The 12,549-nt window shown below is 30.5% G+C and overlaps 1 protein-coding gene across 1 annotated transcript in view; it reads left to right on the top strand.

Moving 5' to 3' along the window:
• LOC114325502 (low-density lipoprotein receptor-related protein 6) overlaps positions 1–12,549 on the top strand; it is a 114,518-nt gene that overhangs the window by 84,102 nt on the left and 17,867 nt on the right. The window contains exons 12-14 of the mRNA XM_028273560.2: positions 740–1,014; positions 3,508–3,693; positions 10,671–11,028. Of these exons, the coding sequence (XP_028129361.1) occupies positions 740–1,014; positions 3,508–3,693; positions 10,671–11,028 (819 nt within the window). The remainder of the gene's footprint in view (positions 1–739; positions 1,015–3,507; positions 3,694–10,670; positions 11,029–12,549) is intronic.

Raw genomic sequence — 12,549 nt, 5'->3', positions numbered from 1 at the left:
TTCAGAAAATACGTATTTAGTTAAAAAAATTTCCGACAATTATTATTGTTCAGAAATCATTTGTGGCATTTTTTAATGTGTTTGTGTGTTTTATTCTTTTATTTTTTAATTTTTGGTATTTTTTTAATAAAAATTTTTGAAAAGTAGTAAGTATTAAAATTAGTTTAATATTTAAATAAAATATAAATAAACTGTTTAAAGTATATTAATTTCGTTGAAATCATATAATAGAAGTATAACTTCTTACGTGCGTACAAAGTACACACACATTCTTTTTTTGTGTTTACACATACAAATAACTGACAGTTCCACTGAAACTGAGACTGAACGGAGAACTGATCTGACCATCTAAAAGTACCTTAATGGCGTGTCCGCATTGGTAAATTTTTCGTGCGTATTGAACTCGAAAGAATTTGCGTCGCAAATTTTTACCAGTGAGAACGCGGTGCTCAAATCATTAAATCTTCGCTCGAAAACAACCGAAAGTTTTTTTGTACAATTTATTAAAATTAGTTAAATTGTGACAAAATAGATAACGATACAGTTAATCAATAATAAAAAAAGTGTCGAAATGGAACTACATGGCAGCAGATTGCTGCTACGCGCCCGACGTTGAAATTTTTTAGGGCCCGAAGGTTAAAATAATGTATATTTTGGTTCACTTTTGGAGGCAGTAATATTTTTGTAGTTAATTTGTGTTTATTCTGAATTGTGATTTAAAAAACACTTTTTTTTTCAGATTGACAGTAAAGCAAGGGCGATAAAGAAATCAGAAGCTACTGAACAAAGAATTGAGAGTGGCAAACCAAAAACTGACACCAACGTAGTTTCAAGCCATAAGGAAATACAACCGTTCGATATCGCCTTGGATCCACTAGGAAGACTGTTATTTTGGACCTGCGAAATAAATGACGTGATAAACGTAACGTACCTAGAAAATCAAAATTCTTTTGGCAATTTGGGAAAGAGGGAAGGCGAGCGACCACGCCTTATAGCTTTACATGTTGACAAAAGGTAATTATTAAAATTTCAGGTTAATAGAAACTCAGAGTTTTCGGGATTGATTGGCTTTAAATAGCGAATTTAACTAAAATTAATTAGGTATGTAACTTATTAAAATAAACATTACAGAAGTTTTCAGGGACTTTCGGCACTTGGTAAGAACGTAACCTTTCATTCTGCGTTTAAATTTATCATAAATGCTTATTAGTTTTCTCAGGATTCGAAAAAAAATGAATCCTATTTAATTAGCATTGGAGCCGAAAGTTTGCACCGATCCCCTCAAGGGGATGGGTACGTATTTTCGGCGGCAATGCTATTCAAATGGGGATTCATTTTTTTTTTCGAATCCTGAGAAAACTGCATTTTTGGGAAACTGCATGAGAAACTAAATTTTTGAAAAATTTAAAAGCAGAATGACAGATTACGTTGTTACCGAGGGCCGAAAGTCCCTGAAAACTTCTATAATGTTTATTTTAATAAGTTACAGGAGTGAAAAACTAAGAGAAAATATAGTTTGATTTTTAATTTCAAATACCTCATTAAAAAGAAACTTTTTATTTATTCTAAGGGACTTTCGGCCCTCAATAATAATTTAGTCTTTCATTCTGCGTTTAATTTTTTTAAAATATTTATTAGTTTTTTCAAGATTCGAAAAAAATGGACACCATGTCCGTGGTGATATTGTCCAAATCGAATATTCGCTATCTTTGTCATACAACGTACTGAGTCAAATATAATATGATGACAGGACAGTGACAGTTTTAAATATTTCGACCCATACAACGAAGACTATTGTAACTCAATTTTGGTTGAACTGAGATAATCGCGTTTGAAAATTTTTCGCAAAGAGTTCGCTGTAAGAAATGACGATATCTTTGGAACAAATACTCCTTACACACTGAAATTTCTGATATATTATATTTAAAGGGTTTTAAGGGATTTCACAAATCAAACATAACAAAAAACACATTTTTTTGCTAAATCTTGTAGACTTAGTAACAGTAAATGACGTTATCTTTGGAAGAAATACGTCTTACAAATTTAAATTTCTGTTATATTATGTATAAAAGGTTTTAAGGGATTTCACAGATCAAACATAACAAAAAACAGATTTTTTGCTACATTTTGTAGACTTAGGCCCGGTACTTTATGTCTCCGTTAACAGCCGGTTAGTTAACCGGGGTTTAATCGGGACAGAAATATATGCATAACATAGACATAAACGCAATTATACTTATTATTATATTCATAAATAATTATAATAATAATTATAATTGCTTTTATTACAACGCAAGAGGCCCTATGAGGTACTTTTCTGTCCCGATTAAACCCCGGTTAGCTAACCGAGGTTTAACCGGGACATAAAGTACCGGCCCTTACTATAGTTTTCGTCGAAACATTTACCGAAAAAATACTTATTCTAGACTAGACTTACTAGTAACAGATTTATTGAAGCAAAACAGTACTATTTAAAAAATTGTAATAAAAAACCTTTCTATAGTTAATCGGAATAACTAAAATTAGAGTCTAAGTAGAGAAAACTATAGTAAGTCAAACAGTTTAACTCAAACTTGGAATAGCTTCCGCTGTTTCTTGCAACGAAGACTACAGTAACTCAACTTACTATAGTTTTCGCTTTCAGGAGTGTGGGTCAGTAAATACACATGCAAATGCTTTACTGGTTGCCTTAAAATTCATACCTGATTTACCATACTTTTCCACCAAATAAAGCTTAAAAAAATAATAATACCATAATAGTAAGTCAAATGTAACGTTTTTTGAGTTACGATAAATAATTAATTTATTAATTAATAATTAATGTCAATGATTGTCGAGGAGGTTTCATATACATACTATGGTTTACTGTAAAGAGACCGAAATCATTAGACCGAAAAGCACTTTACCGAAACCTCACTAGACCGAACAGCAGAAGACCGAAAAGCAGTTCTTTTTACTTGTCGCAGTAAAAGAGATAAGACTAATGTAATTACAACTAAATGTTATTTGGATGGTTATTATAAACAGTTAAAATGGTGTTAACGTCACTCTACCCTTAATTTATTTTTACCTTCACTAATTTATTTAACGGATGAAAATTATTTCATATCAGACTGTACAGAGTAACAATTTACACAGTCTATATTATAAAATAATACAAAAAAAATACAATAAACAAAAAGACAGATATATAAAATCTTAGCATAATTTACTGCAATCTTTTTTAATTTATGTACCATTTCGGGCTAATGATGTTCGGTCTAGTGAGGTTTCGGTAAAGTGCTTTTCGGTCTAATGAGTTCGGTCTACTGCTTTCGGTCTATGATTTCGGTCTAATTGTCGTGTACCACATACTATCTAGCATGATAGAATAATTTTATATTGTACTGTAGTGTAGGGAGTAAACATTTTTAGAGCTTGATCAGATGCAAGAAAAGTAAACAGTTCTACAATGAAGACCACATTTTTGTTTAAATGATCGTTGTTACTAAAATTTGTTTGTTTTAGATTACTATTTTATACCGATATTGGTAAGACGCCACAATTAGTACGTGTAAGATTAGATGGTTCTCATAGAATCGTTATTACTAAGGCAGCTAATATTACAGCTATAGCGGTAGATACCGAAAATGATTTGATCGTGTGGGCTCAAGGACACGGAATATACATTAGTAATATAGATGGAGAAAATCAGTAAGTGAATTGTTTATCTTAGTTCTTATCATAAAAAAATAATGTATGAGGTATAAGTTAAAGATATGTGTTATACAGAGAGAGTTATGTGTATGGAATGTCTCAATTATCTTGTAAAGGGCTTTTACGATTTTTATAGATTTTGGTGAATAAGGGTCTACTAATGCGGCCGATATTATAGTAGTACTACTTACATTGTTGTCAGATTTTCTATTTTATGGAAATCTAATGGACTTTCTTATTTCAAATGTACCCGTGTATATTTTTTACGTTTTGAAATCTTTAAGAAATACTGATTATTTTTCATGTAATATTCTCTATACCCAAATTCCGTAATTTCGGAGTTATTGCTACATTTATTTAAAACAAAAATTAAAACAAATTATAAAAAATCAATTTTTTCGGACCGGACAGTCATTATTTTAGGTTCATTGGATCATTGGGAACAAAAAAAGGTCTGTACTAATTTTACTCTAGAGGTGATCGTTTTTGAGTTATAAACGATTTAAAACTGAAAAATATATACGAGAAGTGACGATTTTGAAGGTTCAAAAACAAAAGTAGAAAATATTATTTTTGAAATTAAGAAGTACCTAAAGTCGAGTTCATACCTTATTTTATCGGTTGTCAAAAAGTAATTTGGGCTTGTTTCATTTTAAAACATTGTTTTTTAGTTGTTAATGTAGCCCGATCGCCCGTCCTCTTATAAGCGCTTCATTAACAATGAAAAAACAATGTTTTAGAATAAAGCATGCCAAAAATGTTTATGAAGAGCTGATAGATGAAGGTTTTAACTTAAATTTAGGCACTTTGTAATTTCAAAAGATTAAATTTTTTACTTGTGTTTTTGAGCCTTAAAAATAGTAATTTTTCGTTTTTTTTAGTTTTAAATTGTTTATAACTCGAAAATGATCAAAAGAGAAAAATTACAAAAGATCTTTTTTGTTTCCAATGATCCAAAGAACCTAAAATAATGTCTGTCCGTGCCGACAAAATTGATTTTTATAATTTGTTTAAATTTTTTTTAATAATAAATGTAGCAATAATCCGAAATTGTGGCATTTAGATATAGGGAATATAACATGAAAAATAGTCAGTATTTCTCAAGGACTTCAAAACGCAAAAAATATACAGGTTGTTCCATTGGAAATAAGAAAGTTCATTAGATTTCCAGAAAAACAGATCTGACAATAATGCAAATACCACCCTAGTATCGGCCGCATCACAAAACCCTGTATCCGAGATAACTGAGGCGTTCCATACATAAAACTCACTCTGGATAAAAACTTAAGAATGTGCATTCGTATTAAATTCTTTATTATCATTTTTAATTAGTGTTTAAAATTAGTTCTTATACAGGGTGTTTGGTAACGAATGGGCCATAGCTTAACCTCAGATTCCTGAGCTTAAAATAGGTCGATTTAACTAACTTAACCTTGGTACGAAAGTTGATAATAACCGAAATAAAGGGTGTCAAAGTTCAACTGTTATTTTATTTATTCTTGGAATATTTCCTGGCAGGCATGAGATAACAACACGAAATTTGATAAGCGGGGGTTTTTGGGATAAGAAATGTAAATTCGCCACCAAAAATGATTGTATTACCCAAAGGGCGCCACATACGTCTTTCAGTGCTCATTTAATACGTTACATTTTTTTATCCCCCACTCTACATACTTTTTGAATCAAAACTTTTATTGTCTTAATATTTTTACTTAAAAAAGGTGTACTACATTCATCTCGCTAAACTCAACTGTTTTCGAGATAAACGCATTTTAAATCTGCGAGGCAACATAATTTTTTGCATAATATCATTGTAGTTACACCCGAAAAATAACTTAAAACTATAAAAATTTCTAAAAATGTATCGCGAATTTCTTCAAATGAAATTTGCGATGCAATGACATAAATATGAGTACTGGTACAATTATTATGGTTTCAAGTTTATTTTTCGGGTGTAACTACAATGATATTATGCAAAGAATTATGCTGCCTCGCAGATTTAAAATGCGTTTATCTCCAAAACAGTTGAGTTTAGCGAGATGAATGTAGCATACCTTTTTTAAGTAAAAATATTAAGAGAATAAAAGTTTTGATTCAAAAAGTATATAAAGTGGAGGATGAAAAAAATTGAACGTATTAAATGAGCGCTGAAAGACGTAAGTGGCGCCCTCTGGGTAATACATCATTTTTGGTGGCGAATTTAGATTTCTCATCCCAAAAAACCCCGCTTGCCAAATTTCGTGTTGTTATCCCGTGCCTGTCAGGAAATATTCAAGAATAAATAAAATAAATGTGTAACTTTGACAGTCAGATGATTTTTGATAGAAAAAATTGTATAATCAATAAAGTTTTGCAGTTAAATTTCCTATACGCTCTGAGCTTCGCTGGTGGCGCTCCTAGCGGATTACTTGAATTATCTTTCACCGGTAATTTTTAAATTTATTATTTAATTGTTATCGCTTAACATTTACAACGCAAAAAATTAATTAAATTGTAATCGATTTTTTTAAGATTTTGCTAATCATTTTGACGTTCTATTGATAACATATGAATTCCTTACTTCGGATACTTTCACAATTATCGTGTAGATGGCGCTAAGATTTTTAGATTAAATTATAATTACATATTACGGAACATTAAAAAAACTTAAATTCAGTATTTAAAACGTAAGTATATTTAAGGTAAAAATATATACCACAGCTTTGACCAACTAATATTTTTTATAATTAATGTTTTTAATTTTACATTAATCACTTTGACATTTATGTCAAATTTCCGGTAAACGTTTATAGTCCAGAGAAATAAGGTTTTTCTCGTGACACTTCCCCCTCCAGGCCGAAACCAAATTTTTTGAGTAGTATGGACATCTATATTATTAACCTATATGTTTCCTGCAGCCGATTTTGATGATATACATAGTTATAAACAAATGAAGATCGAAAAACGGTAAATTAACGCTTTTTTCGTCTATTACCAAAAAGTTAAGTACTTTAAACAAATTTGAGAGTAAGAAACTCATAAATCGTATAAAAAACTTCAATATGGCATTCGCTGAATATGTCCATCCTTATTGGTTGCTTAGAAAATTGCAAAATAAATCATAAATATTGAGTTTTTATAAATATTCATAACTTAGGTAAAAATTAGCTTAGAATCTTCTTATTACACGCAATGCCGAGACTTCTTGTACTTAAATTATATTTTAAATTTCAAAGCAATTGGTCAAATATTTTAAAAGTTATTTAATTTGTTTATCCCAAATTCATTTTTTTTTGCAACACTATAAGTCAGAAAATTATGAGGTTACAATAATACTTCGGACAGTTTATGAAAGAAGAAAATTTATACTATTACCTTAATTAAAAATAAATGACAAAAAATAATTTTAAACAGTGTAAAATTATTTTGCAAAAACATGTCGATTTTTTGCTTACTTATAAACAATTAGAATAACTTTTTAACCGTTACCCGTAGAAAAATTATTTTTTCATATTTAGAAAGACTGAATTTTTATACACATTTAGAAAGAAAAACAACTGTTCTAGGAGATTTAGGGACAAAGTTAGCCCCCCCATTTTTTTGATTAATTATTTATATGGGAAATAAGCCACAATTAAAATGAAAAAAATAATTTTAATAATAAAATTATTTTTTTCATTTTAATTGTGGCTTATTTCCCATATAAATAATTAATCATAAAAATGCCACAAGGAAATAGCTTCAGAACAACCCCATTTTTTTAATTCACATGTTTTTGCAAAATTATTTTGCAATATTTATAATTATTTTTTGTCATTTTTTTTAAATTAAATTAATACTGTAAATTTTCTTATTTTATAAACTATCCAAAATATTACTGTAACTTCATCATTTTCTGACTTACAGTGTTGCAAAAAAAATTAATTTTGGAAAAACAAATTAAATAACTTTTAAACTATTTGACCAATTGCTTTGAAATTTAGGGTATAATTTAAGCACCATAAGTCTCAGCATTCCGTGTAATAAGAAGGTTCTAAGTTAATTTTTACATAAGTTATGAATATTTATAAAAACTCAAAATTTATGATTTATTTGGCAATTTTCTAAGTAACCAATAAGGATAGACATATTCAGCGAACGCCATATTGAAGTTTTTTATACGGTTTATGAGTTTATTACTCTCAAATTTGTTTAAAATGCCCAATTTTTTAGTAATAGACGAAAAAAGCGAAAATTTACCGTTTTTTGATCTTCATTTGTTTATAACTATGTATATCATCAAAATCGGCAGCAGGAAACATATAGGTTATTATTATAGATAACCATATTACTCGAAAAATTTGGTTTCAGCCTGGAGGGGGATGTGTCACCAACACGATATTTTTTTTCCTTATTTCTCTGAACTATTACAGATTTGCCACTACTGGCGCTCGAGAATTTGTAAATATCCCCTCTACGTACGAGCTCACAGCGGATAAGATAAAATTGATTTCAAATTGTCAAAAACCGTTATTATTATTGTAATATTACTACAAACCAAAAAAGTATCAAAAAACAATGTTTTTCAATAATATTTTTCAGGTATTTAAAAGCCACATAGAACCTTCAAGAGTTACCCAGAAAATCTTTTAAATATAAAAAAAAACTACACAAAATGTCAGTACAATCGCTCAAGTGGTCTTTGCAAAATAATTTTGTAATCCTAATTAATTAGGTATTAATTTTCAAAATTATGCCGAGTCTACAGAAATACCTTTTTTTACAGATATTAATAGGGTATTCAAGATTTTAAATAAAATTTGGATAATTTAAATCCACTGAATAGGAGAGTCTACGGAATTTTTTAAAAAAGTTTTTTTAAAAATTAGAAATTTTTATATACATCTATCTGGTCTAGATTTGGTTTAGGTTTACATTTCTCTGGTCATATTCCAGTTTTTTTTTTCTTTTTTTTTTAATCCACCTGTTAATATTTTGAATTTTGCATTGTTCGCCTATATGTACTTCTGTTGCTTTGTCTGTCTCTTAATGATATGCCCGCTATTGACCTTAATACAGTAGAACGTCGATAATCCGAACCCTGGTAATCCGAAGGATCGCTAATCCGAACGCAAAAAAAAATATAAAATTAAAAATATGATCACGGACCGAATTTTTGGATTTAATATGACAATATGGGCAAAATATGACCGCGGATTTTTGTTTTGTTTATGCAGAAATACATACAATATATTTGTTTATTATGTAGGTGTTTTATTCCTTATAACTAAAACGTATGTATGTTACAGTTCAAGTTGATTATCCAGTTGGAGTTGACTTTTACTAGTTGAGTCAACTCTAACGGCTGGTTTCAGTAAAATTTGATTATAAATATTGTAATAAAACGAGCGATTTCGTATTTATATACGACTTTATTTATATAACTGTACAGACGAATTTATATTATACACTGCACTCATTTACAAAAACAGTTCCAATTTATAGCCCATCGTTATTTCTCGAAAATTCTGCCCATCTCTAGTTATCGTCCAGACGTTCTTAGAATTGCTCGTCTTTCCGTCCCGCTACATCGCGTCATATCTAGAAACATCGTCGTGGAATGCCTGCGTGGAGATGGGACCCGTCAATTTTAGAGAAAATACGGCCCAAAGGATCTAAAAAAAATTGTATGAAGTGAAAAAATTATTTTTGCGAATTTGTTTAAAATCATTGTTTATCGCCAAACGTCACTAAAATCATTCATTATTGTACTCATTTGCCCTCATTTTCGGCAGTAAAATAACACTTTGTTGTATTGAAAGAAGAATGTTACTTTACCTGCCGCGATTATTAATCAAATTAACCGAGATTGAATGTAAGTGGTCAATGGCAGCAATCGATTATTTATTTGAGTGAAATTAAAATTTATTTACTTTAATTATTAAAAATATTGTACAAAATTTATCTTATTATTAATAAAATTTATGTCAAAAAGTAAAATTCTGTAGTGTTTCGCAATTATATTCATACAAAATAAATCAAAACTTTACAGATTTAGTAATTAGGTAGGTATACAATATTGATAACTATCGATTAAACATCAAAACCGGCCATCATGCAAAAGTCATCTGTCATTACTGTCATACGAATGTTTTATTTCGTCTAAAATTAAAAAAAAATTTCCTCAAAGTTGTAAGTAAGTATTAATGTTTTTTATGACTGACGATACAATTTTGTACGCACCACCTCAATACTCTTTATCGAACGCGTCTGTTACTCGCTTCGCTTCCTCTGCTCGTAATATCAGACTCGTTCGATAAAGAGCCACTTTACTGACTTGGTACATAAATAACTATTAAACAATTTTTCGACCGCGGTACCGCGTGACACCCTGTGTATTTTTGTATAAGGATTGTTATACGGATGTATTTCTTTCGAGTAAGTTTGTGCAAAAAATCAAATCAGAATAATTTACCTAACGGGGGCGACGTTACAGACTATACTAATAAGTAGTTGAAACGGTCAAAACAAAGAAACGCACACTCATCAAAAATGCACTTGAGATTCTCGTATAATCAACATTTACTGAATCGATCCAGGAAGAGTCAACTCCAACTAGTAAAAGTTGATTTAAATTTTTAAAATCAACTTTTACTGCTCGTTTCAGTTGGAGTTGACTCCGACTAGTTGGAGTCAACTCTAATTGAGAATCAACTTGAACTGTAACATGTACATAATATGTACAATGTTTATGAGCTTTGTATGTATATTTTGAACATATATGTTCGATAATCCGAACTACCCCTGTACCAATTAGTTTGGATTATCGACGCCCTACTGTACTTTCATTTCGATATTGTTGATTTATCTTTCGACAGATTAGTCTTTCGGTTATTATCAACTTTCGTACTAAGGTAAGTTAGCTTAAATCGACCTATTTTAAGCTCAGGGATCTAAGGTTAAGCTATGGCCCATTCTTTACCAAACACCCTGTATATGTATTTTTTTTCTTTTAGACACGTAGTTTTAAATGAAAGCAACTCCATTATCACTCAGCTGACTGTACATCTGGGCTTCCTCTATTGGATAGACAAAGAGTTGGATCAGCTCCAAAGAATAGAAATACTCTCAGGAAAGTCTCGATCAACCTTACCGATTCAAGCATCGCATATACTCGATTTGATCTCAGTGAAACATTACACGGAAAATCTCTGCTCTCGCGCATCACATAAGTGTTCGCATTTTTGTATACACAATAGCTCGTCCTTGATCTGCGCTTGTCCTCATGGAAAGATCCTGAACGATGATAGAAGGACGTGTTTAGTGCCTCCTCATTGTGGTGATGATCGATTTACGTGCAATATACCAGAAAAGGTGAGATTTTACTTTTGTGTTTTCTGTAATAGCCTAAATTAATCCGACTTCACCCATCTGCTCTCCGGAGAAACATGTTTTTATTAAATTTCATACATAGACAAATATTACTTGCATGAGTTGTCTATCAAAATCTTGTCATAGCTATCCTTAACCCTTGTCGAGCGGCATAATTTTACACCGTTAACAGACGGCATAGGTACAATTGTACATGTTATATATTTTCTTAAAAATTCATTAATCTAAAGGGAAATATATGTTAATTTTAAGACGATATGATTTATTACTAGCATAACTGGTAAAAACTTGTTGAATATTGCAGTAAATAAATAATAATATTCGGTATTTTGTTCTTGAACGGATTTATAAAAAAAGATTAGAAGCCGCTATGGAGTGATCGCTCTTATCTATCGTAACTTATTGAAATTACTACAACAATAAACTTGAAAATAGTGATCGTCAACAAATTCTACGAAGAGTAGCATTGTATTGTATTTTAATTGGAAACGTAGATCTCATCCCCATTTAGTTGTTTGGTGTTTGTCAATACGTGTATACCTAAAAATTATCTTGAATAATAGTGACTATACATCTAGTCTACCGAAATGGCGACAAAAAGGTGTGGATTATGGGGTATATGCCACTAATTCGTGCAGCAATGTCTTATAATCCTTTCAAGACCATCCTAAGATTTATATGATTTAATAACGAAAATACCCGCGAAGAACGCAAAAAAAAACGATAAAGCTGCACTCATACGAGATATCTAGACAATAATGCTGAATAAAAATTTGCAACAACGCTCCAAACGATCCTAATCTATAACCACTTACGAACAATAATTATTGTTTCCATTTAGAGGCCGTACAAATTTTAGACAATACGTTCCAAACTCGCTAAATATGGGATCAAGTATTTTTGGCTTGTGATGCATCAAACGCTTATCTCGAACAAGATCAACTTTATATTGGAAAAACAGCATATGGTTCCCGACAAGTTTACGTTGGCGAACAAACAATTTTGGATCTGGTCACATCTTATAAAGGTTATTGGCAGAATGTTACCACAAATAACTTTTCGAAGTTATACTTCTTTACGCGCGATATGAGGATGAATTTTTATATGTTAAAACCTACGATCCCGGCGCATGCGCATTATAACTTTGTTCTGATTGGATGTTCAAATGACATGTCAAAAATTATCCAATATGGCAGCTGTAGCGCAGCTGTGGTTTGGACGGTTGACGGATTGGTTATGTATGGTTGTTGCGTTTTAAAATTTGTGGGAAGAGAAACAACAAAGGTTAGTTAATAGTTATACTGCCTTTTTAAATAGTTTTCATATTATATTTTTGAAGTTATACTTCAAAATGTTTTAATTTATGTATGTATCAGTCCAGAAAAGGTGTGGAAAGAATATATTAGTGTTTTTAAATATATTTTTCTACAAACGTGTTAAAAATGCAAGTTTTAGGACTCCATAGGAGCGTTAAAAATGCTACTTTAAGGCACTAGTGCTTTA

The sequence above is a fragment of the Diabrotica virgifera genome, chromosome 4 (genome assembly GCF_917563875.1).
Source record: "Diabrotica virgifera virgifera chromosome 4, PGI_DIABVI_V3a".
Lineage (NCBI taxonomy): Eukaryota > Metazoa > Arthropoda > Insecta > Coleoptera > Chrysomelidae > Diabrotica > Diabrotica virgifera.
Note: the sequence above shows the minus strand (reverse complement) of the source record. Positions and strands in the feature narration are given on the sequence as shown.